This window comes from Phascolarctos cinereus, unplaced genomic scaffold (genome assembly GCF_003287225.1).
Source record: "Phascolarctos cinereus isolate Bilbo 61053 unplaced genomic scaffold, phaCin_HiC Scaffold_726;HRSCAF=1367, whole genome shotgun sequence".
In the NCBI taxonomy this organism is placed as follows: Eukaryota; Metazoa; Chordata; class Mammalia; order Diprotodontia; family Phascolarctidae; genus Phascolarctos; species Phascolarctos cinereus.
This window is the reverse complement of record NW_027556098.1, coordinates 124,340,432-124,365,283: the sequence shown is the minus strand read 5'-3', so window position 1 is coordinate 124,365,283 and position 24,852 is coordinate 124,340,432. Positions and strand designations below refer to the sequence as shown.

The following is a 24,852-nucleotide window of genomic DNA, read 5'->3' as shown; positions in this document are numbered from 1 at the left end:
ACTAGCATGTGTCTGGCAAACCTTCCAAAGTCAAATGTAAATGATAATTTTTCTATTTAGGATTATCCATCATTGCTTCCCTTCATTTTTACAAATAACAGAGATTTGATTATTTTCAGGGCTGATTTTTCAGTATGTGCCATCTGCAGCAGAGGCATTTTAGAGTCACTGAAAGGTTACTTTATTAGTTGGGCAAAAGGAGTTTACAAGCTATCAATCTCTCCACCACTTGCCTTATGCTATCAAAAGGCTGCTCTTAGTCTCTGGTAGGTTTAGAAACCAAAATACTAAGGTTGTTATAAATGTGTATAAGATAAGAGTAAAAGGACATAGGTGGCTTAGGAATGAACTAATGAGTTAAGTATACGGGTTTTGTTAGAGTTATTTGGACACTTTTTTGTTTTTGCTTAACATCTAGTTGTTGGAAGTGCTCCACATGACTGCAGGTGGTGAAGTAGAGGTTTACTATATACACTTTGTAGTTATTTTTAAACCACCTTTCTATAGAAATGGAAACCATTTTCATGAGCAAGCAAAAAGTACCTGAAGTAAAGGAATAAAATCCTCTTGTTCTAGACAATTGCAGTTGGGCTTTGCTAAAAGATAGACAAACTTGGATGCATCATCATGGCAGTTATACAGCAACCTGAAAAAGAAACAATGTAGGTCGTTTAGTTCATCTTCTGAACTTAATGCTTTTGACAATTAGTAATTTCCGTCAAAGTCTGCAGGCCATTCATACCAAAACCCAATCAACAACAATCATAGTCTTATACTAAGTCTGAGGACAAAGAAATCAAAAAAGTTCCTGACCTTGAAGAGCTTGCAATCCAGCTGAGAGAAATACCAAATATGTATATGTGCTATCTTGTTATTATTATTATTATTATTGAAAACTTTTGGGGTTTTTATTGCACCAACAACTGCAATAAGTAGGCAAAATAGATAGGATCTCTTATTACAGTATCCATATAACAGCAATACTTGGCTCCTTAAGCAAGGCCTGCATCTGGAGTCAGACCTTCAGTGCTAACTAGAAATAAATGAATATGTCAGTAGCAAAAAGATCAAAAAGAACATTAGGTCTACATAAGAAACTATGCAAATGTCTTGTTTTATCTTAGTTAACACATTCGTGCTTAGGTTAGGCAGTAGCTTATTGATGTAAGATTTGCTATCTACATCTCTTGTGAGCCAACCATGAATCTCTACCTAACTGCTGGATATTTTCAATTGGATGTCTGTTTCTAGTATAGACTAATACCTTATTATAGAGTAAATAGGGATAGCACTGGCTTCTCAAAGGCTATGGTAACAAAAAAGAAAACTCTTAAGTCTTCAAGTGTGAGCCTTTTGACTATAGTTTCTGCTGCTGAGAAGCAGCCTAATCTGAAGTCTAAGTGATTTCTTTTCCTGTATTTTCCGATTTTTCACTGTAACTCCTAAAGACTCTGGAATGATTATAATTTGTGTCAACAGATGATGAAATGATGAAACTACTCATCTTTTTAAGTCTTCCTGTTACCTGGACCTTAACACACCAAAATAAAAACATCATCCTTCTCTATAAACAGGATGCCTCTTGGACTTACTTTGATTTTTGGTACTATCATAAATAACCCTTTTTAAAAAAAGAAATTATGAACTTGATGGACAACAAGCATGATTATTTCCTTATACAAAGAAGAGAAAGAGGACCGTATGTGAAACTGTGAATCAATTATTTGTAGTTTGTTTTTTTAATTAACATAATTGCAATATTACCCTGTTTGTCTCTGAATTTCTTTCTGCTCTCTTCTGTGTATTTCATAAATCTAATTTTTTTCTTTTTTTTTTACATCATCAATACTACTCCACCATTCCATACAAAGCTCCCTATTACCCTTTGCAAATCAACACTATTGTTGCTGTTTAGTCATTCAGTCATGTCTGATTCATCATGATCCCACGGACCATAACACACCAGACCCTTCTGACCTGAAGGGCTCAACTTCTGATGTCATAACTTTAATAGTTATCCCTTCCACATTGCAGGGAATCGCATGTGGGGGCATCATGCCCCCACAATCTGGAAAATCCGTGTAAAATTTTCTGGCTCTCCCTTTGTACCAGAGAAGGAGTCTGATTTTTTTCTTTTTCTTTCATTGGGCGATTACAGTATTTTATTGTAAAATCTGGATTAAGTATTTGTTCATAGGCTATATGTAAGTCAATGTTAAGTAAAAATACTACATAAAAAAGAAATAAAAAAAATGAAATACTACAGTAATTTCTTATGTCAATTCACAACATATTGAAACTGCAATGGGGAAAGTCACGATGTGGAAAGGATAACTGTACTGTACCGTCTTGGCAAAGATACTGGAGTGGTTTGCCATTTCCTTCCCCGGTGCATCATCTTTTGTCAGAACTCTCCTCTATGACCTGTCTGTCTTGTGTAACCCTGCATAGCATAGCTCACAGTTCCATTGAGCCACACATGACAAAGCAGTGATCCAGAAGAGGATAAACACTACCTTGTAACAAATAAGTATGGTCAAACAAAACAGATCCACATATTGTCATTATCTGGAAAATATGTCTCATTCTATACCTTCAAACCATAACTTCTTTGTAAAGATGATTTGTCACTGGTCTTCTGGAGACATGGTTGTTTTTTGTACTGATCAGTGTTCTCAAGTCTTTAATTTCTTTTGCAATGTTGAAGTTTTAGGAAATTTTTTTACTAGTTCTGCTCACTTCACTCTGCATCAGTTCATACAAGTCTTTCTAGGTTTCTCCCAATCTCTCCCTTTTGTTATTTCTTAGGGAACAACAATATTACACTATATTCATAGATCATAATTTGTCCAGCCTTTTCCTACTCCGTTTCCAGATCTTTGCTATAACAAAAATGATGCAAAAATATTTTTTTATATTAGGTCCTTTTCCTCTTTCTTTTCTCTCCTTGGTGTTTTAAGTCTAGTAATGGTATTGCTGAGTCAAAGGGCATTCACAGTTTATTGACCTTCAGTGCACAGTCGCAAATTGTTTTTCAAGACGGTTGGAAGGAATCACACCTCAACCAATAATGCATTAATGTGCTTGTTTTCCCATAGCCCCTTAAACAACTGTCATTTTACTTAAAATCATTTTTTCCTATCTGATGAGTGTGAGGTAGAACCTTGGCTTTGCTTTAATTTTCATTTCTCTTAGTATCTGTAATTTGAAGCATAATTTGCCTTTTTAAAAAAATGGCCTGATTATATCATTTCCCCATTTAACTATTGAGGAATGGCTGTGTTCTTATATGTTTGAATCAATTCCTTAAGTAGCTCATCCGCTCCTATGGATTCAATGACCTTTTTTATGCTGATGATTCTCACATCTATCTACTCTATCTTAAACTTTCTGCTGATCTCCAATCCTGCATCTCCAACTGCCCCTCAGTCATCTTGAACTGTATGCCCCTTAGACATCTTAAACTCCACATGTTCAAAACAAAACTCATTATATTTCCCCAAAACCCTTCCACCTTATCCCCCCCTTCCCTACTGCTGAAAAGTGTAATACCATCCTCCCAGTCCGTCACACTCACAACCTATGTCATTTTAGAGTCCTCACTGTCAACCTTCATGCCCCCCCCACCCCCCTCATTATCCAATATCTTGCTAAAGCCTGTTGATTTCACCTTTGCAACATCTCTCAAATATGTCCCCTTCTCTCCTTTGACACTGTCACCACTCTAGTGCAAATCCACATCACCTCATTCCTGGACTCCTACAATAAGGCTGCTAGTGGGTCTGTCTGCCTCAAGTCTCTCCCTACTCCTATCCATCTTCATTCATCCGCTAAAGAAATATTTTCTAAATCATAGGTCTGATCATGTCACTTTCCTACTCAATAAACTTCAGTGACTTCCTATTATCTCCAGAATTAAATGCAAAATGCTCTCTTTGGCATTCAGAGCCATCCATAACCTAGACCACTCCTAGTCTTCTTACATCTTATTTCCCAAAACATACTCTTTGATCCAGTGGCACTGGCCTCTTGGCTGCTCCATGAACAAGACATTCCACCTCTTGGTTCTGAGCATTTTCTCTGGCTGTTCTCCGTGCTTGGAGCACTCTCCTTCCTCTTTTCCATCTACTGGGCTTCCTGGATTCTGTGGGGTCCCAGGTGGGATTTTTACCATCTTCTATAGGAAACCTTCCCCAACATGTCTTAATTCTAATACGTCCCATCTCTTAATTATTTCCTATTTATCCTGTCTATAGATTGCTTTGTATAGATTTGTCTGTATATTGTTTCCCCCATTAGATTATAGGCTCCTTGAGGGCAGGGACCGTCTTTTTTTTTTCTTCTTTGTATTCCCCATATTTAGCACATAATAGGCACTTAATAATTACTGAATGAATAACTGATACATCTCAAATCTCAGACCTTTATCAAATAAGTTTCCTCATTTAACTGCTTACATTCTAACTTTAATAGCATTGACTTCATCTGTACAAAACATTTTCAATTTTATATAATTAAAATTGTCCATTTTATCTCTTTTGATCTTTTCTATTGCTTATTTGGTCAAGAACTCTTTCATTCTTCATAACTGGCCCCTCCCTCACCCACTGAGATGGCAAGTAATACAATATAGTCATACATGTGATATAATGTAAAACATATTTCTATATTATCCATATTGCAAAAGAAATAAAAGGCAAGTAAAATAAAGAAAGTGAAAAATAACATGGTTCAGTCTGCACTCATAGTTAATCAGGTCTCTCTGGAGGTAGAGTGGACTTTTCATCATGAGTCCTTTGGAATTGTCTTGGATTATTGTATTGATAACAGTAGTTAAGTTTTTCACCATTGATCATTACAACATTGCTTTTATTGTGTACAATGTTCCCCTGGTTCTGCTCATTTCACTTTGCATCAGTTCATATATGTCTTTCTAGGTTTTTCTGAAACCATCCCTTGTCATTTCTTATAGCACAACAGTATTCCATCACAATCATTTACCATAACTTGTTCATCTACTCCCCAACTGATGGACATCCCCTCAGTTTCTAATGCTTTCCTCCATAAAAAGAGCTGCCATAAATCTTTTTGTATATATGGGTTCTTTTCTTTTTTCTTTTATCCCTGTGGGGATGCAGACCTAGTAGTGGTATTTGTGGGTCAAAGAGTAGGCACAGTTTTAAAGCCTTTTGGGTATAATTCCAAATTGTTCTCCAGAATGGTTGGATCAGTTCACAACTCCACCAACACTGCATTAGTAGTACCAAATAGTTTTAATGATTACTACTTTCTAGAAACTGCAATCAGCAAACACATCTCTATGAACTCAGCTTCAATAAAAGGCTTCCCAGTAGCAGCAATTTCTTTAGAAATCTGAAAAATAAACTTAGTAGCCACCTCATTTTCTGAGTTTACTTTCTTGAAAAACCATTGTTTCCCACTGAGATTTTTCAACAATCTGGATGCTTTAATTTGTTTTTCACTGGTGTCCAATTTGCTTAAGTGAGGATATTCTGATTTGAAATGATGATGAAAATTGTATTCCTTTGGAACGGCTATTACTTCTCAGCAAACAAAGCACAGTATTATGTCTCTTGTGTAAGTAAACAAGTATTTATTTGTCTGCTCTGGATTAAATACTATGTTCTGATTTGATCTTCCATTTCTTTTTATCACCCATTTTGCAAAGTCACCCCCAAAACTTTAATGTTAGAAAAATCTCCACAGTAACTGCTCACATACAAAGAAATACTGAACTGAGTGTCTGACCTTGGAGAGAGCACCAGATACTCATGTAACTTGGAGGGCAGCTGTGCAGCAAGGCAGAAGAAAAAGCCTTTGAGTTATTGACACTCATCATATAGCAGGCGTCAGTTGCACTGCCATGTGGCTGCACTCACTTTGTGCCTGCTCGATGCCAGTAACAACTGAAAACCCAGTGAAAAGACATGACTCACTCCTCTCAGACTAGAGACAGACTGATGATGGTTGGTTGCCGCAGGTCAAAGAAAGACAAAGAAAGAGTGCATAGTGGCAACCCACCTGCCAAGTTACAAGATGGGCACAATAGAGACTTAGTGGAAGGCGGGTTAATTAGGGCATGGACGAAGCACTTGTTACATATTTACTTTCTTTTACATCCTCTACATTTTTTGCAGGCTGCCTAAAATCCTTTGGTGGGCCACAAGAGACCCAAGAACCACATGTTGTGCAGGCCTGTTCTAGGTAAACTGTTGTTATTTTTTCTAACTCTATAAAGTAACCCCATAATAGTTTGGTATGATACTGAATAATTTGTTGAGGTATTTTTGTAATTTTTTAAAAATTACATTGGCTTGGACCAATCATGAGGAATTAATCTCTCCAATTGTTCAAGACAGCCTTTATTTCTGCAATGAGTTGTTTCGCAGTTATATTAATATATTTTTGTGTTTGTCTTGATAGTTAGATGCCAAAATATTTTAAAGCTTCTGAACTTATTCTGAATGGAACTCCTCTTTCTAACCCTTCTTGCTGAATTGTGTTGGTAATATATGGAAAGCCTGATTTATATGGGTTTATTTTGTACCTTACCCCTTACTGAAATTATTATTTTAATAAATTTTTTAGTTGGAGCCCTAGGGTAAGTCATCATATCATCCTCAGAGAATCAAATCAATTACATTTTGTATCACTGCTGACATTTTGTATAATTGCTGAAGTTATGTTCTATGTCCCTGAGCTAAGTTTAGTTTTTTTTTCTTTCTGTAAATTATGTAATTTCAAGGAAAGCAGCTATTACTGCATCTCTGGATAGGTTGTAGGATGCAGGTGGATCCAACCAATCAAGCACTGCAAAGTCCCTAAAAACTAAAAATATAAAGTCTAAAAATGGTAATTGTGCTTTACTATAAAAATTCTTGTAATTCTCTCTTCGGGGTCCTTGTGCCTGCTGAGGAGCCTTGGAACCGATTTGTTTTGCAACTGTATGCCTTGCCAATTTATCATATTGCTTGGACTCTGTTTCTTCAATTTACCTCATTTCTCTCATGACAGCTGATGAGCCAACCAGGAGATCAAGAGAGGATCCTGGCCCCCAGATGCAGCCTCTCTAAAAAACCCCCTAGAGCACTTAGGTTAATTTTCTTACCTAAGGACTTCTCCACAGAAGACTGCCCCACAGGTTGGACTCCTTCTCAGTCCCAACTCTTTTAAGCCAAAGTAAGCCTCCCCTTAGATGGGGAAGAGCTAGTTAACTTAGGCTTTTTCACTGTTAGTGGAGTCCCTTTAAGGAAGTAATGGGATCCAGTATTAGCATACGGGAGGGAAACTCCTGGGAGACATTTCTTACAGCTTGGGACTACAAAACACCCCCAGTGGAGCTGGGAATGACTAAGAAGAGCACAATTAAATTATGCGAGCTGCATATTTGTTTTGCCTTCAAATTCACACCTTTGAGTATTGAAAATTAAAAGACTGGCTAGCCATAGGGAGTAAACATCCAAACCAGACAGAATATTATTTTGCTTGGCAGCCCTTTCTGATGGCATATGCCCGACAAACCTTTGAGTATCTTCTCTTTATCCTGTCTTGCCTGCTCCTTCTCCTGTTCCTCTGCAACGCCTGTTGGCTACTACTTCTGCTACCACTGCCTTCCCTTCCCCATGCTCTGTACCCTCATCCTATTCTCTTCCTGAATTAACTGGCCCTAGCCCTGGCCTTGTAGGTCTCCCAAATTGGCCATCACAGAACTTGGAATGGAATCCCAATAATCTTGATTACACCAGTCATGTACCCTCTGCCCTGAAAACTGGAGTAAATTCCAGGAACAATTCAAGTAGAAAATGAAGCCCCTAACCACTTTTATGACTAGTAACAAAAAGAGCTAACCAGTATGCAGGTCTAGATCCATTCATCCACAAGATGCAAGAACTATGAATTCATCCTTTGTCAGTCAATTCCAGCCAGAAATTAGAAAGTATTTTTGTAACAGTTGCCTGGGATGGCATGAAAAGCTTATAGGTGAACTTAAAAGCATTGCCTAACAGATTTATGAATGAAAAGATAAAGAGAAAGTGAAATCTGAGCAAAAGGGCCAAACAGCTATCCTTGCCCCCGCACAGGCTGTGTCAAGAACTCACGAGTCTCCTGAATGCTTTTTACTGCAACAAGAAGGGCCATATTGCCTGAAAATGTAGAAAGGAAAAAATGAGACCTCAAGAGTAAAAATTAAAATGGGCCTAGAAATGCCCAGGGCAATCCAGCTGCATAAAGGTGCAGGGGATGAGGAGGGGCTGTGGATCTTGAGGATTCTTCTGTTTTCCCTGATGTCCTTGCCCCAGTCATCCTGGTCCATGCCAGTCTTCACACTGGTTAACCCCATGTCACCTTTAAAGTTGGTGATGCAATCTATGATCTAGATAATGAAGCTTCTAATTCGGTTTTTAATGAGTAAACCAGGCTAACTGTACCTCTATTTGCTCTCTGAATGTTACTGAATGAGTCTTAGGAAAACCTCAGAGTGTTCCAAAATTGTCTCATTGCATGGTAGCTGTTGGTTCTCTATTGAACACTCCTTCCTCCTCTTGCCCAAATCTCCTGTAAATCTGTTGGGGTAAGATCTCCTTTGTAAACTCAGGGTCATTATTTCTTGCTGCCATGTTGGGTCTCTTGCAACTTCCCTCTTTTTGAGTTTAGAATACCCAAGAGACCCCTGATGACAGTCCAGGGATTCCATTTGATTCTCTATAGGTTTCTTCATCCTCAGATGTAAGATTGTTAAAATCTGCTGTTCCAGTTACCATCAAAACTAAGGGAGGCCCCCCCACCATCAATTCCTCAATATCCTTTGTCCAGCAAGTCCATCAAAGGTATTGTACCTCTTACTGAGTTTGAGGGATCAAGGAATTATTTTTCCATGTAAATCCCCTTGTAATACTCCTATCTTCCCTATTCAAAAATATAAGCCAGCTCCAGAAGGCAAACTTGTTTATCACTTTGTACAAGATTTGTGTGAGTTTAATGCTTATGTTATACCCAGGCATCTAGTGACGCTCAATCCTGCTACCATAATTTTCTCAATTCCCAGTGAGGTTACTTGTTTTACCATGAGAGATCTTTGCTCTGCCTTTTTTTTAAGCATTCCCATTCACTCAGACACTTATTAGCTGTTTACCTTCATAAAATGGACATAGCTTCGTATACCTCAAGGATATATAGAAAGCCCTACACTGTTTTCTTAAATCTTACAGCAGGATTTAACTTCCATCACTTTCAAGAACTCCACTCTGATCCAGTACATTGATAATCTCTTGCCTGTGACCCCAAGTGCTGAGATTTGTCAGAAAGACAGTCATCATCTTATTTTTAAACTCCATCAAAGGGGATACAAAGTCTTTAAGTCTTTAAGTTCAATAGTGTCTCACTCAGGCAGAATCTTTTTTTTTTAATTAAAAAAATTTTTTTTTTGGCAATTGGGGTTAAGTGACTTGCCCAGGGTCACACAGCTCGTAAGTGTCAAGTGTTTGGTCTGAGTCTTGATTTGAACTCAGGTCTTCCTGACCTCAAGGCCGGTGCTCTATCCACTGCACCACCTAGCTGCCCCCAAGCAGAATATCTTGGTTTCATTATATCTGCTAATGCTTGCTTTGCTTCCTCTAAGGATGTGCAGGCTCTGCAGAAGTTGTCTATTCCTACAAACAAGAAAAAATTACATGCTATCCTCAGGGCAGCTGGATATTGTTGACAGTAGATCCCATCCTATGGTAAGATCATTAAACACTAAATTTTTTCTCTGAAGACTCTTTTCCAAAACATTTGAACCTTGACCATCCATACCTCTCCACCCTTACAGATCTCAAGAAGGCTTTGTTGTTGTCTCCTATACTAGGACTCTTAGATTACAGTAAGTTCATTACTCTTTTTATATAGGAATGAAGGAGGGGAGGGTGGCTTTTGGTATCCTGACTCAAAAATTTGGGCCTGCTTTGTGACAAGTGGTTTATTGTTCTGCTCAGCTTGATGCTATGGCTGCCCCTTTTGGTAGAGAAGGCTTGTAGTCTGCTTCTGGGAACCCCTTTATCAGTGCAGCTGAGGCCCTCTTACTTCACCAATGAATTCAGACCTTTTCTGACCACAGCCTTGTTAAGTATGATGTGACCTTACTGGGTAAAAAGAATATAACTCTCAAGCCATGCACCATTTGCAATCCTGCTACATTCCTTTCAAATTTGCCAGGTGCATGGGAGCCACTGTTTGACCATGCCTCTGTAGTATACATGGCTGGGAAACCTTGAGGTGATTTCTCTGACATGTCCTTGCAAAATTTTGATTATATTTTGTACACTAACTGGTCTTCTTTTATGAGAAGGTATGTGTTACACTGCTGCTGTGGTCTCTGACCATGACACTGTTTCGGCAGCCTCTCTGTCCTCTGACCTCAGTGCCCAAGCTGCTGAGCTTGTAGCCCTCACCCTGTGCATGCCACCTTGCCAATTGAAAAAGTGCCACAATTTATACTGACTCACAGTATGCATTTGGGGTTTGTCACACTATTGGAATATTTTGGCTACAAAGGAGTTTCTTGACTTCAGCTGGCAAAGTCATTGAGAATGTAGAATTCATCAAAGATGATCTGCCCTGAGGCTTCCTCATACCCTGGCCATTGTCCATTGTCCTGCCTACACCAGTGGAACCAATCCTGTTTCAAGAGGCCGACACAGCTACAAAACTTGCTGCCCTTGAAGGCCCTGAATACGTGTTTCATCTTTCTCTTTCTGGTAAGGGTGACCTTTCTCTGTCTTACAATGTCTCTGAAACTATAAGATGGAGGCAGCATTTCTGTGCCAAACAGTAGATGTGGTCTAGGTGACCGTGGAAGGCAAACTCTGCCCCTCCCTTGGAGCTTCTATCATTAGGTATGTCTGCCTGTTCATAAAAGGGACCATTTTGATACATAAGGAATTGGAGACTCTGTGAGGAGGGTAGTCCCTAGCATCACCCCCATAGTTGCCTTACTTGACATTTAATCAGCAAGTCTTCTGTGCTGTTGCCTACAGAGGCCATCCCCTAGTTTATATACCTTTTGAGCATTTGAAGATTGATTTCACTTGCATGCCTACATCTGGCTGCCTTGTTATTAAGGTCTGCCTTGTTATTGTTGATCAGTTCACCTGATGGGTAGAGGCCTCCCTAGCTCTAGGAGCATGACTGGATTTGTTGTAAAGGTGCTTCTGAAAGAAACTGTTCCCTGTTTCAGCCCCCTGGCCTGCACTGATTCTGACAGAGACACCTACTTCACTGATTCTGTCCTATCTCAGGTTTACTCTTGGTGGTCCCAAAATTTTACACTCAGGTCAAGTTGAACATATGAACAAGGAGCTTAAAATCAGGGCTGGCAAGCTGTGTACTGAAACCCATCCTTTGGCTTTGTTCTACATGTGTAGCAGACCAAGAAGGGGAATTACATATATCTCCTTTTGAAATGCTTTCCAGGCACCCCCCACCCCACCCCATCAAAGCAAGACCTTTTCTCCCAAACCTTCACTGGGAGGAGATACTTCTGTTTTTATATACAGGAGCTATTAATTAGGCTGAGAGAAATCCTTGATACTGGAGTTGCAGTGCAGATTAGACCTTTGGACTTTTCAGCACATCACTTTCACCTTGGAGATAAGGTCTATATCACAAATTTCCAGTGGACCAGTGGAACTCAATCTGCTTGGGAACTACTGATGACTCTGACAGCGATCAAGATTGGAGAATAGGACTCTTGGATACATTGTTCCCACATGAAACCTGCCCCCAAACTATTTCATAATGTTTTTGCTTTGTTTTCCTTTAGCTCGCTTGTCACCCATTCTTCTCCTGTCCTCTCCACACAGGAGGACTGGGGAAAAAACTTAATGCTATCAGTAATCTCCATGAGGAAGTGGTAAACATTTTATACCACCTCAAAGCAATGGATCTCATGGATGTTGGGTCTGCCATCATATCCATCAAAGAAATCCTGATCCATGGGAAGTCTTTTCCATTACTGAACAGAAAACCCTTCCCCAGCCAGAAGACCTTTATCCCTTAGATTATCACCCTCCAGCTTTAAAGGGTGCTTTTATGCCTTTTGCTTTAGTCACTTGTAATCTTAACACCCCTAACAAAAGGATGCAGAAAAGCTCAGAAGCCATTTCCTCTACCACCCTCAGGAAAAATCAAATCACTTTTAAATTCAAGGGTCTCATGGTATTACTAAAGCTAGGGCCATCTTGTTAAAAGTCATTACTCCCCTCCTCAGTTTCTATTTCTGTGTGGGAAGTAAAGGAGAAAGGTTTTAGTGCTACTGTACATTTAGGTAATAGATAATTGCATTAATATTCTTTCTTTCCTTAATATTATTAAAGGGGATCTATTTACCTGTGTCTAAGCCATTTTTTATAATGAAACTAAAGACTATAAAGCCATTGCCCTAATCAGCCTTACATACAGTGGGTCTAGCTGGGCTCAGCTGGATAAAGTCCAGGGCTGATACTATAAAACATGACAGTTCTTGGCAAAACCATACGGTGGATATAAACTTTCTTCTTCTAAAGTCTAAGGGGGTCTGGTGACCTCAGGTCAATTTTTTATTTGTAATGATAAAGTTTACTCCTGTCTACCCCCCAAGTGGTCTGGTACCTGTGGAATTGCCTATTTGACCCCACCAGTTTTGGTCTTTGATCATACCATAGAACTAGTAGGGAAAAACTCTACTAGAAACCAGGATGAATGGTGGCATAGGTGTCAAAAAAGAGAAGAAACTATAATTAATAGCAATGTAGTTTCAAAATCCTGTAAAATAAAATGGAAATGGAATAAAGTTCCTTTGGTCCCTAGTTCCATATATAGGGATTGCTGCACTAGAACAAGCAGCTAGAAATTTCTCCCTTGAGATCAAGAAACTGGCCCAGGCCATAAGTGAATCAGTCTTCTCCCTCCAAAGTGTGGTAGATTTTTTAGCCCAGATGGTCTTACAAAATCACATGGTTCTAGGCTTCTTCACTGCCTCACAAGGAAGAGCCTATGCTATGATTAATCAATCCTGTTGTTCCTACTTCAGTTGATCAGGAGGGATTTTAACAAACTTCATAAAAGCCAACAAGTTATAACAAAAATACAACTATCTCCCCCAGTCACCCCTAGCAGAATCCCTCTTCTTGGTTCCCTTGGCTGCACAGAAATGGCACGTTGACCACTCTTGGTAAACTGGCCCTTATTGCCCTCTGCCTTAATGGTTCTTTTCAGAGTCTACATTAACTTGTGCGTTAAAGCCTATTCCAACAAAGCCCCAGAGAAGATCATATTAGTATACTTTGTTGATCATACCTATGTTAAAAATCTTATAGAAATAGCTGAGAGAACTAAATCAATTCCATTTTGTATTATTGCTAACATTCTGTATAACTGCTCAAGTTAAGTTCTGTGTCCCTGAGCTAAGTTTTATTTTTTCATGTGTTATGTTATTTTAAGGAAATCAGCTATTATTGTATCTCTAACTGGCTTGCAGGATGCAGGTGGATGCAACTAATTAGCAACCCCAAGCACTGGAAGTCCCTAAATCTAAAAATATAAAGCCTAAAAATAGTAACTATGTTTTACTATTCAAAAACTCTTGTAATTTTATCTTCAGGGCCCTTGTGCCTACTGAGAGAACTTGGAACTGATTTGTTTTGTAACTGTTTGCCTTACCAATATACTGCACTGATCATACTTTGTTTCCTCAGTTTACCTAATTTGATGCAAAACAGTCTTTAAGAAGTGGTGATTTTTTTTTCTCCTTTACCTATATTTATTCTCTCAATTTCATTTTCTAACCTTACCAACATGGGTATAATTGTTTTAGACCTATGTCACGTAACATTTTTTCTTCACAACTATGTCAAATAATAATGAGCAGCTAGGTGGTACAGTGGATAGAGCACCAGGCCTGTAATCAAGAAGATCTGAGTTCAAATCTGGCCTCAGACATTTACTAGTTGTGTGACCCTGGACAAGTCACTTAACCTTCTTTGACTTACTTTCTTCATCTGTCAAATGAACTGGAGAAGAAAATGGCAAACCACTCCAATATCTTTGCCAAAAACACCTCAAATGGGAGTACAGAGTTGGTTATGACTGAAAAACGACTGAACAACAGCAAATAATAATGGTGGCACTGAACATTCCTAATCTTATTGGAAAGATCTTTAGCATTTCTCTGAATAACTTAAATCTAGCTTTTTTTAAAAAAATAAGTCACAGATTCAGAGCTCAAATGAACTTTTAAGGTCACTGAGTTCAATTCAGTCATTTTAATTATTATTTTATAAGATGAAGAAAATGAGGCCCAGAGAAGTTAAGTGATTTGTCCAGGACAGCACAGTCAAGTTTCTGAGGCAGGTCTTCCTGATTCTATCTCTATATTCATTATGAGCAACTAAAGATGAGATAACTAACCATCCCATGAAGTGATACTTCTTGTTGCTACTGGGCATTTGATGGAACCAACTTGGTTAAATTCTTTTCCCCAAGAAAGAGTTTATAGGCTATCCTCCTTCTACTCAGTCACAATTTCCTTGTCTTATCACAAGAATATAAATATTGATATGGCTTAGTCCTTCTAAGAGTATATCAACTGAATCATAGACTCACTAGACAAAAGCTTCACATTTAGAATACCTACAGTTAATGTTTATAAATTATCTAAAATCTGGGTGTTTCTTAACACTCACTACTCCTTTTTCTGATACTCCACCACCATTTTGCTACAGAAAGATGAGGAAGCAATTTAAAAAAACCATTCATTGCTTCATGGGTTGCCATTATCAAAGAAATCATTAATCTATTGGTTAACCTAGAAGTGAAGAACCTTTTTGTTCTTAGGAAGTGGGTCCTCAGACATGAGACTCAGTTTGCCACCAGGACCTTTTATACACATACACAAATATATTTACATGAGAAAAAACAGCCCCTAAAACAATACAGATCCTTCTTAATAAAAACCACAAGTTATTGAGAATTCAGCCTACTAACCCAAACAGTAAAAACAAAGGCTGAAACATGTCTACTGTTCAAACTGTGATATGTGGTTATGTAGACAGCTCACTGAGTGAGTCCATTGCTATACAAATCATGGATAAACACTGCAGATGGACAATGAACTCAGATCTGTACAAGACTGAGTTGGACTTCATTTGGTAGACTGCGCAACAGTGCTTTCAACAATTTCAAGTTGTTACCTGAAAAAAAATCTTTCAAAATCTTATTCTTCAATTGCAGCTGTATGACAAATCACAGAACATCTTCAAAAAACCATAGAATGTTCAAAGAATAAAAATTTGAGATGATCCAAGGGCAATGGATACACACACACATACCCTCACACCCCATATTAAGGAACAATCTGTTTATTCTTATGCTTTTAAAATATTTTTAATTTAGAGGGGTGCTGTATTTTGTTATTTTGATTTTGTTATTAAAATAGTCTGTTATAGTTTTCCTAATGAACCTAGATTCATGGCACAAATCCAATTTGGTTACAGTGTTTAATCTTTTTAATTATGCTGTGGCTGCTTTGCTAAAACTTTAATCAATATTTTTGCATCCTTATTTATTAGAAATATTGGTCTACAGTTTTTTCACTTTTGCTTTATCTTTCCCTGATGTAGACACTGGGACCATGTTTTTTTTCCATGGAAGGAGTTTGTTAGGATCTCTTATCTCTTCTTTTCCTGGTTTTGTAAGCAATTTATATAATATTGGAATTAATTATTCTTGGAATGTTGGATATATTTCACTTGTAAATCCATCTAGTTCTGGGTTTTTTTTTTCTTTAGGAGTTCCAATTTCTTTTCCTGAAATTGGGTTATTTATATTTTCTGTTCTTGGTTTTTTAGTATAGGTAATTTCTATTTTTATATCCATTTAATTTGTTATCAGGTTTTTGGGCATGAGGTTTTTGAAGACTTCCTTTATTTCCTTTTCATTTGTTACAAATTCTTCGTTTTCATTTTTTTTTATATTGGCTATTCAGTTTTCCTCTTTTAAAAAATCAGACTGGCTAATGGTTCATCTATTTTATCAGTTCAGAGATTTTCTTGATTAAGAGATTTTCTCTTCCTTAGAGTAGCTGCTGTGAAGCATCATGTGATCCTGACTGCTTATCCTTGGTGCCTAAACTCTTTCTTTCTAGGTGCCTGCATTATTTTCATTGATTTAGAAATTCAGGAATTTGGGTATAAAAACATTCCTGCCTATTTTCAGTTTGGGGTTCTTTTCTGGACGTGATCTGTGGATTCTTTCTATTTTCTTGCCCTCTGGTTGTAATAGAACTGGATAGTTTTTCTTAATGTTTTTTGATTTGGTCATGATTTTCAGGGAGGCTGGTGATGGTTAATTATTTTTCCTTGACCCATTTTCCACATAAGATGTTTCTGACAGTAGATAACTTCAGTGTAGTAGTAGAGAGACAATTGTAAGTTGTATTTTCCTATCTTCTTTTCTCAGTTTGTTTCCTCTTCCTTACTGGGTATCTCTACTGCTGATTTTCTTTCAATTTTGAACCTATCATTCTCTACAAGATTTAAGTTTGAAAGCTACACATAAATGGTTTTCTCTCTACTTTTTATTTCATTTTAAAGCTCCCAACCATATTTTTGAGAATCTCTAGGCAAGTATATTTTGGACACACTCATTTACATTCCATCCACTATTTTACCACATAGCTCAGAAATCCAAATCCTAGTCTCAGATATCATCTTTATGACTTGATTTTAGCTAAAGGGCCAAGAAATTATTTAGAACTTTTTTTTTAAAACCAGATTTTTGCTTTCCAAATCAACCTTTCTCTACCAAAGTCTCTGGGCCTTCAGGTGGTGGCAATTATGAAAATGTCACTTGTAGACCATCCTTCTCATCTTTCATTTCTTGCTTAGGGCTTCATATTCCTTAGCAATAATTCTAGGTATCTTCCTGCATTTTTCTCCATATGAATCATCATTTAAGTGGTTACTTTTCATGTTTGACAAATCTTGGGAGGCTGTCTGTGGTGTCCAGTTAAATGGCTCCAAAAGACATCAGACCTTGATTATTAACGTCAATTCTTCAATAGTTGCTTAGGGGTTTTACCATATAGCAGATATTTCATAAATGCTTGTTGATTGATACCCTTAGCTAGGCAGGAACTAATCAACACTACTGTCATTTCTTCCTTTGACCCTCTCTCAATATTACCTATGGAGCTACATCACCATTCCTTGAAGCCCTTGCAAATTCTTCTTTAGAAGTACCAGGTCCTTCTTCTGTAGAAGAAATCTTATGAATCAATGAAAAAGTATTTATTAAAAGCACTATGCTAAGTGTTGGAGACACAAATACAATGGTGAGAACTGCAACCACCTCCTGTTTGGGGTCCTTGACTTAAGTATCTTCTTGACTCCAGTCCATCTGACTCATTGCTATCAAAGTAATTTTGCTTAAACAAGATCTAACCATGTGACTTCCTATGCAATCAACTCCCCTATTACCTCTAGGATAAAATGTAAAATCCCCTTTAAAAGCTTTTAAAGCCCTATACAACTTCGCCCCAATTTAATCTTTCCAGACTCAGTGGACATTATTATCACTCCCTCACTCTACCATCCAAACTGGTCTTCTCTGTTTTTCAAACAGGACACTCCATCTTCAAACTCCACACCTTTGCACTGGATTTCAACTCCTTCTCATAAAGTCCCATTCTTCCTTTAAGACACAGTTCAAGTACCATTTTCTGCATAAAGACTTTCTTGATTCACTAAACTGTTACTGCCCTTACTTCTAAACTACTTTCTATATATTTGTATTTATAAAGTTTAAATTTAGCCTATATATTTTTATATATAATTGTTTCTGTCTCCCTTGTTAACAATATAAGCTCCTTGGCAGTATGGATTGTTACATTTTTAGTACTTATATCCCCAGTGCCTAATATAGTGTCTGCACATACTTGGGCTTTAATAAATACTTGTTGAATGATTGGGAATGTCCTTGTCATTTAAGAAGCTTAATGGGGAAAAGAAATGATGAATATGATGAAAACAAAGATGCATGGATTATATGAACTAATGCAAAGAAAAATAAATAGAGACAAGAAAACATTATATATATATATAATTACAACAACATAAATGGAGAAAATCACAAAGTAAAAAACTAATGTTTCAAAACTACAAAGAATATGTTGGCTCCACGGAAGAGACATGAGAGACACCTTCCTCACTCCTTTGCAGATGTTGGTGGTCCATGGATGTGGAACATCATATATACTGTCAGATTTTTAAAATATATTGATTTTATTAATATTTTTTCTCTTTTAAAAATTATTTGTTATATGGGACAGTTTTCTGGGAGAGGTGATGAAAGACAAAGGGAAATTTAGCCAGTATAAAAACAAAACAGATCAATAAAAATTAATTTTAAAAATTCTAATGAAGGATACAACACAATATAGGGGAATAATCATCAGGGAAGGGTGTTTTGGTTAATGAAGTCACAGGAATGGTAAGCGGCAATACGGTAGTTGATGGATACAACTTTTCCAGAGGCAAGAGTACTGTTGATTTGACTATAATTTCAGGAGTGAGAGGTTAAAAAAAAGTGGGATAGTCTAGGTATATAGTTAGGGTGAAAAATAGCCATAGTGAAGAAGCCTGGCCTCAGAGAGGTCAGTTGAGTGGTTTAGCAGGATCCTGCCAGGTCTGGTCTCTGGAGGTCCAGTATGGAGGGCAGAGTGGAAGAGCAGCAGCAGCAGGATGGTGTAAAATGGGTAAGGTGAAGCAGCAGCATCTCAGGGACTTCAGAGATGACAAGTGGTCAATCACAGTCAACCACAAAGAACTGCAATGTAGAAGAAGCCCTTAGTAGCTACAATAATTCATGCTGACTATTACTCATTCTAACTGCCACAAAAGCATGGCCCCAGGACTGGAGGGCAATTATAGCAGCAACAATGGTACTTCCCAAAAGAGCCTCCTACCTATTACTTGGCTCCTAATTTTCAGTGGTCCTTATTTTCTCTCCTCTAAATCTTTCAACATCCTGACACAAGCTAGAAGTCTCCTTTGCCTTTCTTCAAAAGCTTTTTCTTTTTTTAAAAATTACTTTGAAGTTTTTCCCATTTTTAAGGGAAAATTTCATTCTTCCTGATGACCTAGACTCCCCTAGCTGTCTTATCTTATCTTCTCAGAGAAAGACCAACTTGAATTTGGTGCAGATGCAGTTATTATTTGACCATGATAGGAACACAAACATTGAATACTCCACGCATTTAACAGAAAATTTCCATTTGTCCTTCTTGCAGGAAGCAAGATCTTCATTCCTTTGAACAGTCTTCATAGATCAGAAGATCACAGAATTTAATGAGTCAATCAACAAGTATTACGTGCCTACTTTCGTAGTGGGGATACAAATACAGATAATGAAATAACCCTTACTTAAAAGGAACATAAAGGAAGACAACAAGAACATGAGTATGTATAAAATAAATATCAAGAGAATAAATCCAAAGTATTTAAATATAAAGTTGTTAGGGAAGGAGGGCACTGGCAGTTGGGGGATCAGAAAAGGCTTCATGTAGAAGGTGGAGCTTGAGCTGTGCCTTGAACAAAGAGAGGGATTCTATGAAGCAGAAGTGAGGGGGGGATGGGAGCAATATCCTAACCTCTTCTCTCATGCAAGTATTTCCCTAAAAGGTGAAAAAGCAGTTCTTGGGACTTGACTGGCCCAGGAAAATAAGGCGCAAGTTGCTCATCCCTTGACTTAAATTTCCCGGGCCTCTGCCCGGACTGATCTGGCTTCTTGGTTACCCAAAGGTATAAAAAGGCCCCCCGGACACGAAGACAAAGCCTTTTGAGACCTTGCATGCCCAAAAATCTAATGAGTCACATTGCTGCCTTACTGATTAAATGCATTTCCATAGAGAGAGGAAGGGGATTTGGAGTGTCCTTATTGAATACACTTTTTATGCTATGGCTAAATAAATTTCCTTTTGTTAACTGTTGAATGACCTATGGTACTTCATTTCACTCCAACACTGAAGATGAACTAAGAGGACACTAGACTGGGTCAAGCCTTCCCAAAAAGGAGTGCATCCCAGGCATGAGGTACAGCCAGCGAAACAGCATAGTGATGGGAGATAAGAATGTTGTGTGTGAGGAACAGGGCAGAGTGCAAGAAGGGGAGTCATTTACAATGATGCTAGAAATATAGATTGGGGCTAGGTTGTGAAAGGTTTTCAAAGCTAAACAGAAAAATTTATATTATGCTGTAAAAGCAATGGGGAACCATTAGAGTTTATTGAGCAGGAGTTTTGGCAGCAGTGTGGAAGACAGACGACAGACTGAAATGAGGAGAGACCAGAGGGAGTGACCAATTAGGAGGCCAATATAACAATTTAGGTGAGCAATAAGGGCCTAAATGAGGGTGGTAGTTCTGTGATGCAAGAGATACTGTGTAGGTAGAAACAGTAAGATTTGAGAACTGATTTGAAATGTAGGGTGAGAAAGTGAGCAGTTGAGGATAACACCAAGCCTACAAACCTGGGAGACTATGATAGAAGTAGAGAAATACAGAAGAAGGGTGGGCTTGAGTGGAAAGATGATAAGTTATATTTTGGACAGGTTATGTTTGAAATGCCTTTGGAAAATAAATTATGAAATGTTTAATAGGCAATTGGTGATCAGGGATAAAGATTAAGGGAGAGACTAGGGCTAGGGATATAGATCTTAGAGTCACCTTCAGTGAGATTATAATTAAATCGATAAAAGATGATGAAGAAGAGAAAGGGCCCTAGTCAGGGTTGTGGTGGTAAATGCTTAACAACTGGTTCTCTGGGGGAAAATGTGTCTGGGGCATACTTTAAATTTAATATGCATTACTTACATTTTCTCTATCACTTTAAGTCTAGACAATCAACAAAACAACAGATGAAGCCTTGACTTGTAGTGGTTGCTTATTTCTGAGGGGTAAATTCTCACACTGCAAATTCAACAACTGGCTCTCACAAGCTGGCTCTTGCACACCATTGGCCCTAATACTGAACTGAGGAGAACACTCACTGTTAGGGGGCATAATCTGAATGATGAACCAGTTAGGAGACTGAGTAGAAGAATTTAGACAGGTAGGAGAACTAGGAGAAAGTTGAGTAGTGAAATATAAAAGAAAAGAGAATCTAGGAGGAGAGGACAGGGGTTGATTGTCAAATGTAGCAGGTAGGGTAAGGAAGAAGACTGAGAAAAAGTCCATCAGACTTGACAATATATGATAAAGAATACATACCAGAAGGAGTCCTGCTTCCACAGATATTGCCAAATGAAGAATTTGTTAAAGAATGTTATGTTAACAGACAAGCATATCCTGTTTTGCAAGATTGATGGTCAGGGCTCCTAGCTTCAGAGAACAAGAGGGGTTGAGAACATGCAAGACAGCTTGAACCCGAGAGGTTATGCCCTGATCACAGAGTATAACTACCCCACATGCTTAACTAGTTTCATGCATATTAAATTCTCCATCCAGGGAGGGAACAATTACACAATGCTAGGCACAATTTCTATGAAGGAAGGGAGGGATAAAACATAAAGGGGAATATTAAGTGGGATTATTAATTAGGAAGAATGTAACCTGGAAGAGTCTGGACCAATCCTGACTCTGGTGGAAGGAGTTTATATAGTTTATGCAGAACTAACTATATAAATCTTGCTCTTGCTTCTGTACAAGGGGTGTGTGTGTGTGTGTGTGTGTGTGAGTGTGTGTATGTGTATGTGCATGTGCGCGTGTGTGTGTCCCTATGGGGTACCATACAACCACTTCTCTCGAGAACTGTAATAAATGTTTCCTTCACTTATCCTGGTCTAAGTTTCATTTCTTAAAGGAAAAGATGGAACTCCACATGGTATGCTACTAGGGGAGTAGTGAGCTGTGGCAGCATGCTCAAGCTAACCCCCTAACCCTACCCCATTTTCCACAATTAAGAGATCAACGTTAATTTCAGAGAAAACAATTTCAGTTGAATGACAGGATGGAAACCAGAATGCAAAGAGTTGAGAAGTGAGAGGAGAGGAAGAGGAAGAGGAAGAGGTGATAAAGTGTTCATAGCTTTTTCTAGAAATTTAGCTGAGAAAGGAAAGAGAAAGATTTATGGCACCAGTGAAGATTTTTTTTTTAAGGTTGGAGGAGACTAGGGAATGTTTGAAGGCAGTAGAAGAAGGAACCAGTAGATAAAAGGACAACTGAAATTGTAATTTTCTGGAACAGATGGAAGGGATTAGAATTAAGATTATATGTAGATCAATTGGCTTTGGCAAGGAGGAGGCAGCAATCTCAATGCCAGAGCCTGGGGTGAAAGGAAAAGAGGATAGGCAATGATGTCAAGGCGTTTTGAGATGAAGAAAAAACTCACGGCTTCAATTTTCTCAGTAAATTTAACATCTGAGGTCCTTAGCTGAGAAAGAGTGACAGGGGATGTATGAAAGGCTTAAGGAGAGAAAAGGTCTGGAGAAGCTTTTGTGGGGGTTCAGACAGGGAAAAAAGGAAGAAAAATAGGACTGACTAGATGAAGTTGGATAACATGAATTTAATGTACATAGCACAATTGTGTGACTTACTCCAGTTCTATTCAGTAGCATAAGAGGAGCAGAAGTAGATGATATCCAGGGCTAAGGTTTCTTAAAGTATGAGTCAGGGGTGGGATAAATTAAAAAGAAGTTCTAGGATACAGAACAATATAGAGTTAAATTGGTTAACTATAGGATCAAGACTGGAGAGGGGGGAGGGAATTAAAGAACAAGCATAACTGCCTTAGAAAGCAATGGCGTGTGTGTGTGTGTGTGTGTGTGTGTGTTGGGGGGGTAGAAGGATTAGAAGTCTCAATGAGGATTAGGAACAGATTAAGACATTAGGAGAGATGGAATCTAGGAGGTTATAGAGCAATGTCAGAGTTTTAAATTAGTGAAGTGAAACACCTATGGGTAATGGTAAGAAGATCCAGTGTGTGACCATGTCTAGACATGGCTGATGTAGACTGATGGAGATTATGGGATTTAAAGAGCCTGATGAATTCTGAAGTCAGGGAGGTTGAGGGGTGTGTGTGTATGTGTATATATATGTGTGTGTGTGTGTGTGTGTGTGTGTGTTTGTGTACAGCAGCAATATACTATAATAATAAAAATGTTGTTCAGTTGTGTCTGACTCTTTGTGACCCCATTTGGTGTTTTCTTGGCAAAGATACTGGAGTGGTTTGCCATTTCCTTTTCCAGCTCATTTTACAGGTGAGGAAACTAAGGCAAAGAGGGTTAAATGACTTGCCCAGAGTCACACAACTAGTAAGTGTATAAGGCCAGATTTGAACTCAGGTCTCCCTGCCATATGATAATAATAAAAAAAGAGCTCCCTGTTTATATATTGCTTCAAGGTTTACAAAGCACTTTTCTAAAATCAATCCTGGAAGTTAGGTAGTATAAATATTTTAATCTCCACTTTATAAATGAATAATCTTGGCTCTGTGTGACAAAGTGACTTGCCTATAGTCACACAGCTAATAAGTAAGAGAGGTAGGGTCATCTGACTTCAGTTCCTGGGCCTCTCTCATAATAACTTTAACGTTAACTGATAAAAATGGTATAATTATAATGTCTGATATTTATGCAGTGCTTTAAGGTTTGCAAAATGTTTTAAAAACATTATCTCATTTGACCTACATAGTAATTAGTACAGCTACATGGGAGTACTCTGCTAGAAGCATATACCATAAGAACTCTAACAGTGAGTTGTGGCACAATTGTCCTTTACCATAAATTTTCTTAACTATAAGGAAGATATAATTGAAAATATGTATGACTGAAAGTTAGGAGGTGCAAGAAAAGGGTAAAAGTTCTTGGGCTGTTCACTTAAAATCATCAAGAATACAGAAAATGAAGTCTTCCTGATGCCAAACTACTAAGAACTAGAATATCTTCTTATATTTTAAGAAATTTCCTATTTGTCACTATTACTTAGGATGATATGAAACCTATTATGAAAGCCTCAATGTTTATGTACATGACATTTTAATTCAGCTTTATTATTTGCAATAGTTGTTTGTACTTTGAGACTTTAATTTATTGTACTTGTAGCACAAAACACTTTATGCAAAGGGTACAATTTTTAAAAAATCAAATAAAAGCAAATGCATGAATCCTCAAAGGATAGTTTGTTTGGTAACTTAAACCTGCTTAGCTGTTTATCTTCTAAAAATAGACACGCTCCTCTTTCCATTAAAGGACTCTAGCTATTTATTCAAAGGTGTTTAAGAAGCTATGTTCTACCACTAGAGGGCATTAAATAATAATAATTACTATTATTATTATAACAACAAAAACAACAACAACGTCAGGCAACTTGTTTGTCAAAGTTTAAAAAAATATAAAAAAAGGGCTTTCTCCCGATTTTCTTAAAATTAAAAAATAACTTTATGAGCACTTCTCCAGTTACATTAAATGAAAATGAAGACTTCTATTTTTATGCTCCTAATTTTATAAATGACTTTTGTTCACCCCTTTAAAATTGAAACAAAGTATTAAAAAAAAAACCATAGTATAGTATTTACTTACCTGAAATTGGATAGGTACTACTGCATTATAGTCTAATATAACTCTTTGTTCAACAAAGCATTCTCTATAGACAAACAAATAGTTTTTGGTAGGCTGAAGTTAGCCATCTGTTAGAGATTTGCTATCAGTTTTCCAATACTGTAGTAAATACCTATATTTACCTTCCCATCACCCTTATAGGTTCATTTGTGATTCCTACTACATACTTAAATCCAGTGGCTGTGTCTTTGCCTTGCTTTTTCCT

At 37.7% G+C, this 24,852-nt stretch overlaps 1 protein-coding gene across 1 annotated transcript in view; it reads right to left on the bottom strand.

The window, feature by feature from the left end:
- The window catches only part of PPP2R3A (protein phosphatase 2 regulatory subunit B''alpha), a 135,748-nt gene that overhangs the window by 67,927 nt on the left and 42,969 nt on the right, over nucleotides 1-24,852 (bottom strand). The window contains 1 exon segment of the mRNA XM_020986095.2: nucleotides 544-646. Coding sequence (XP_020841754.1) covers nucleotides 544-646 — 103 coding nt within the window.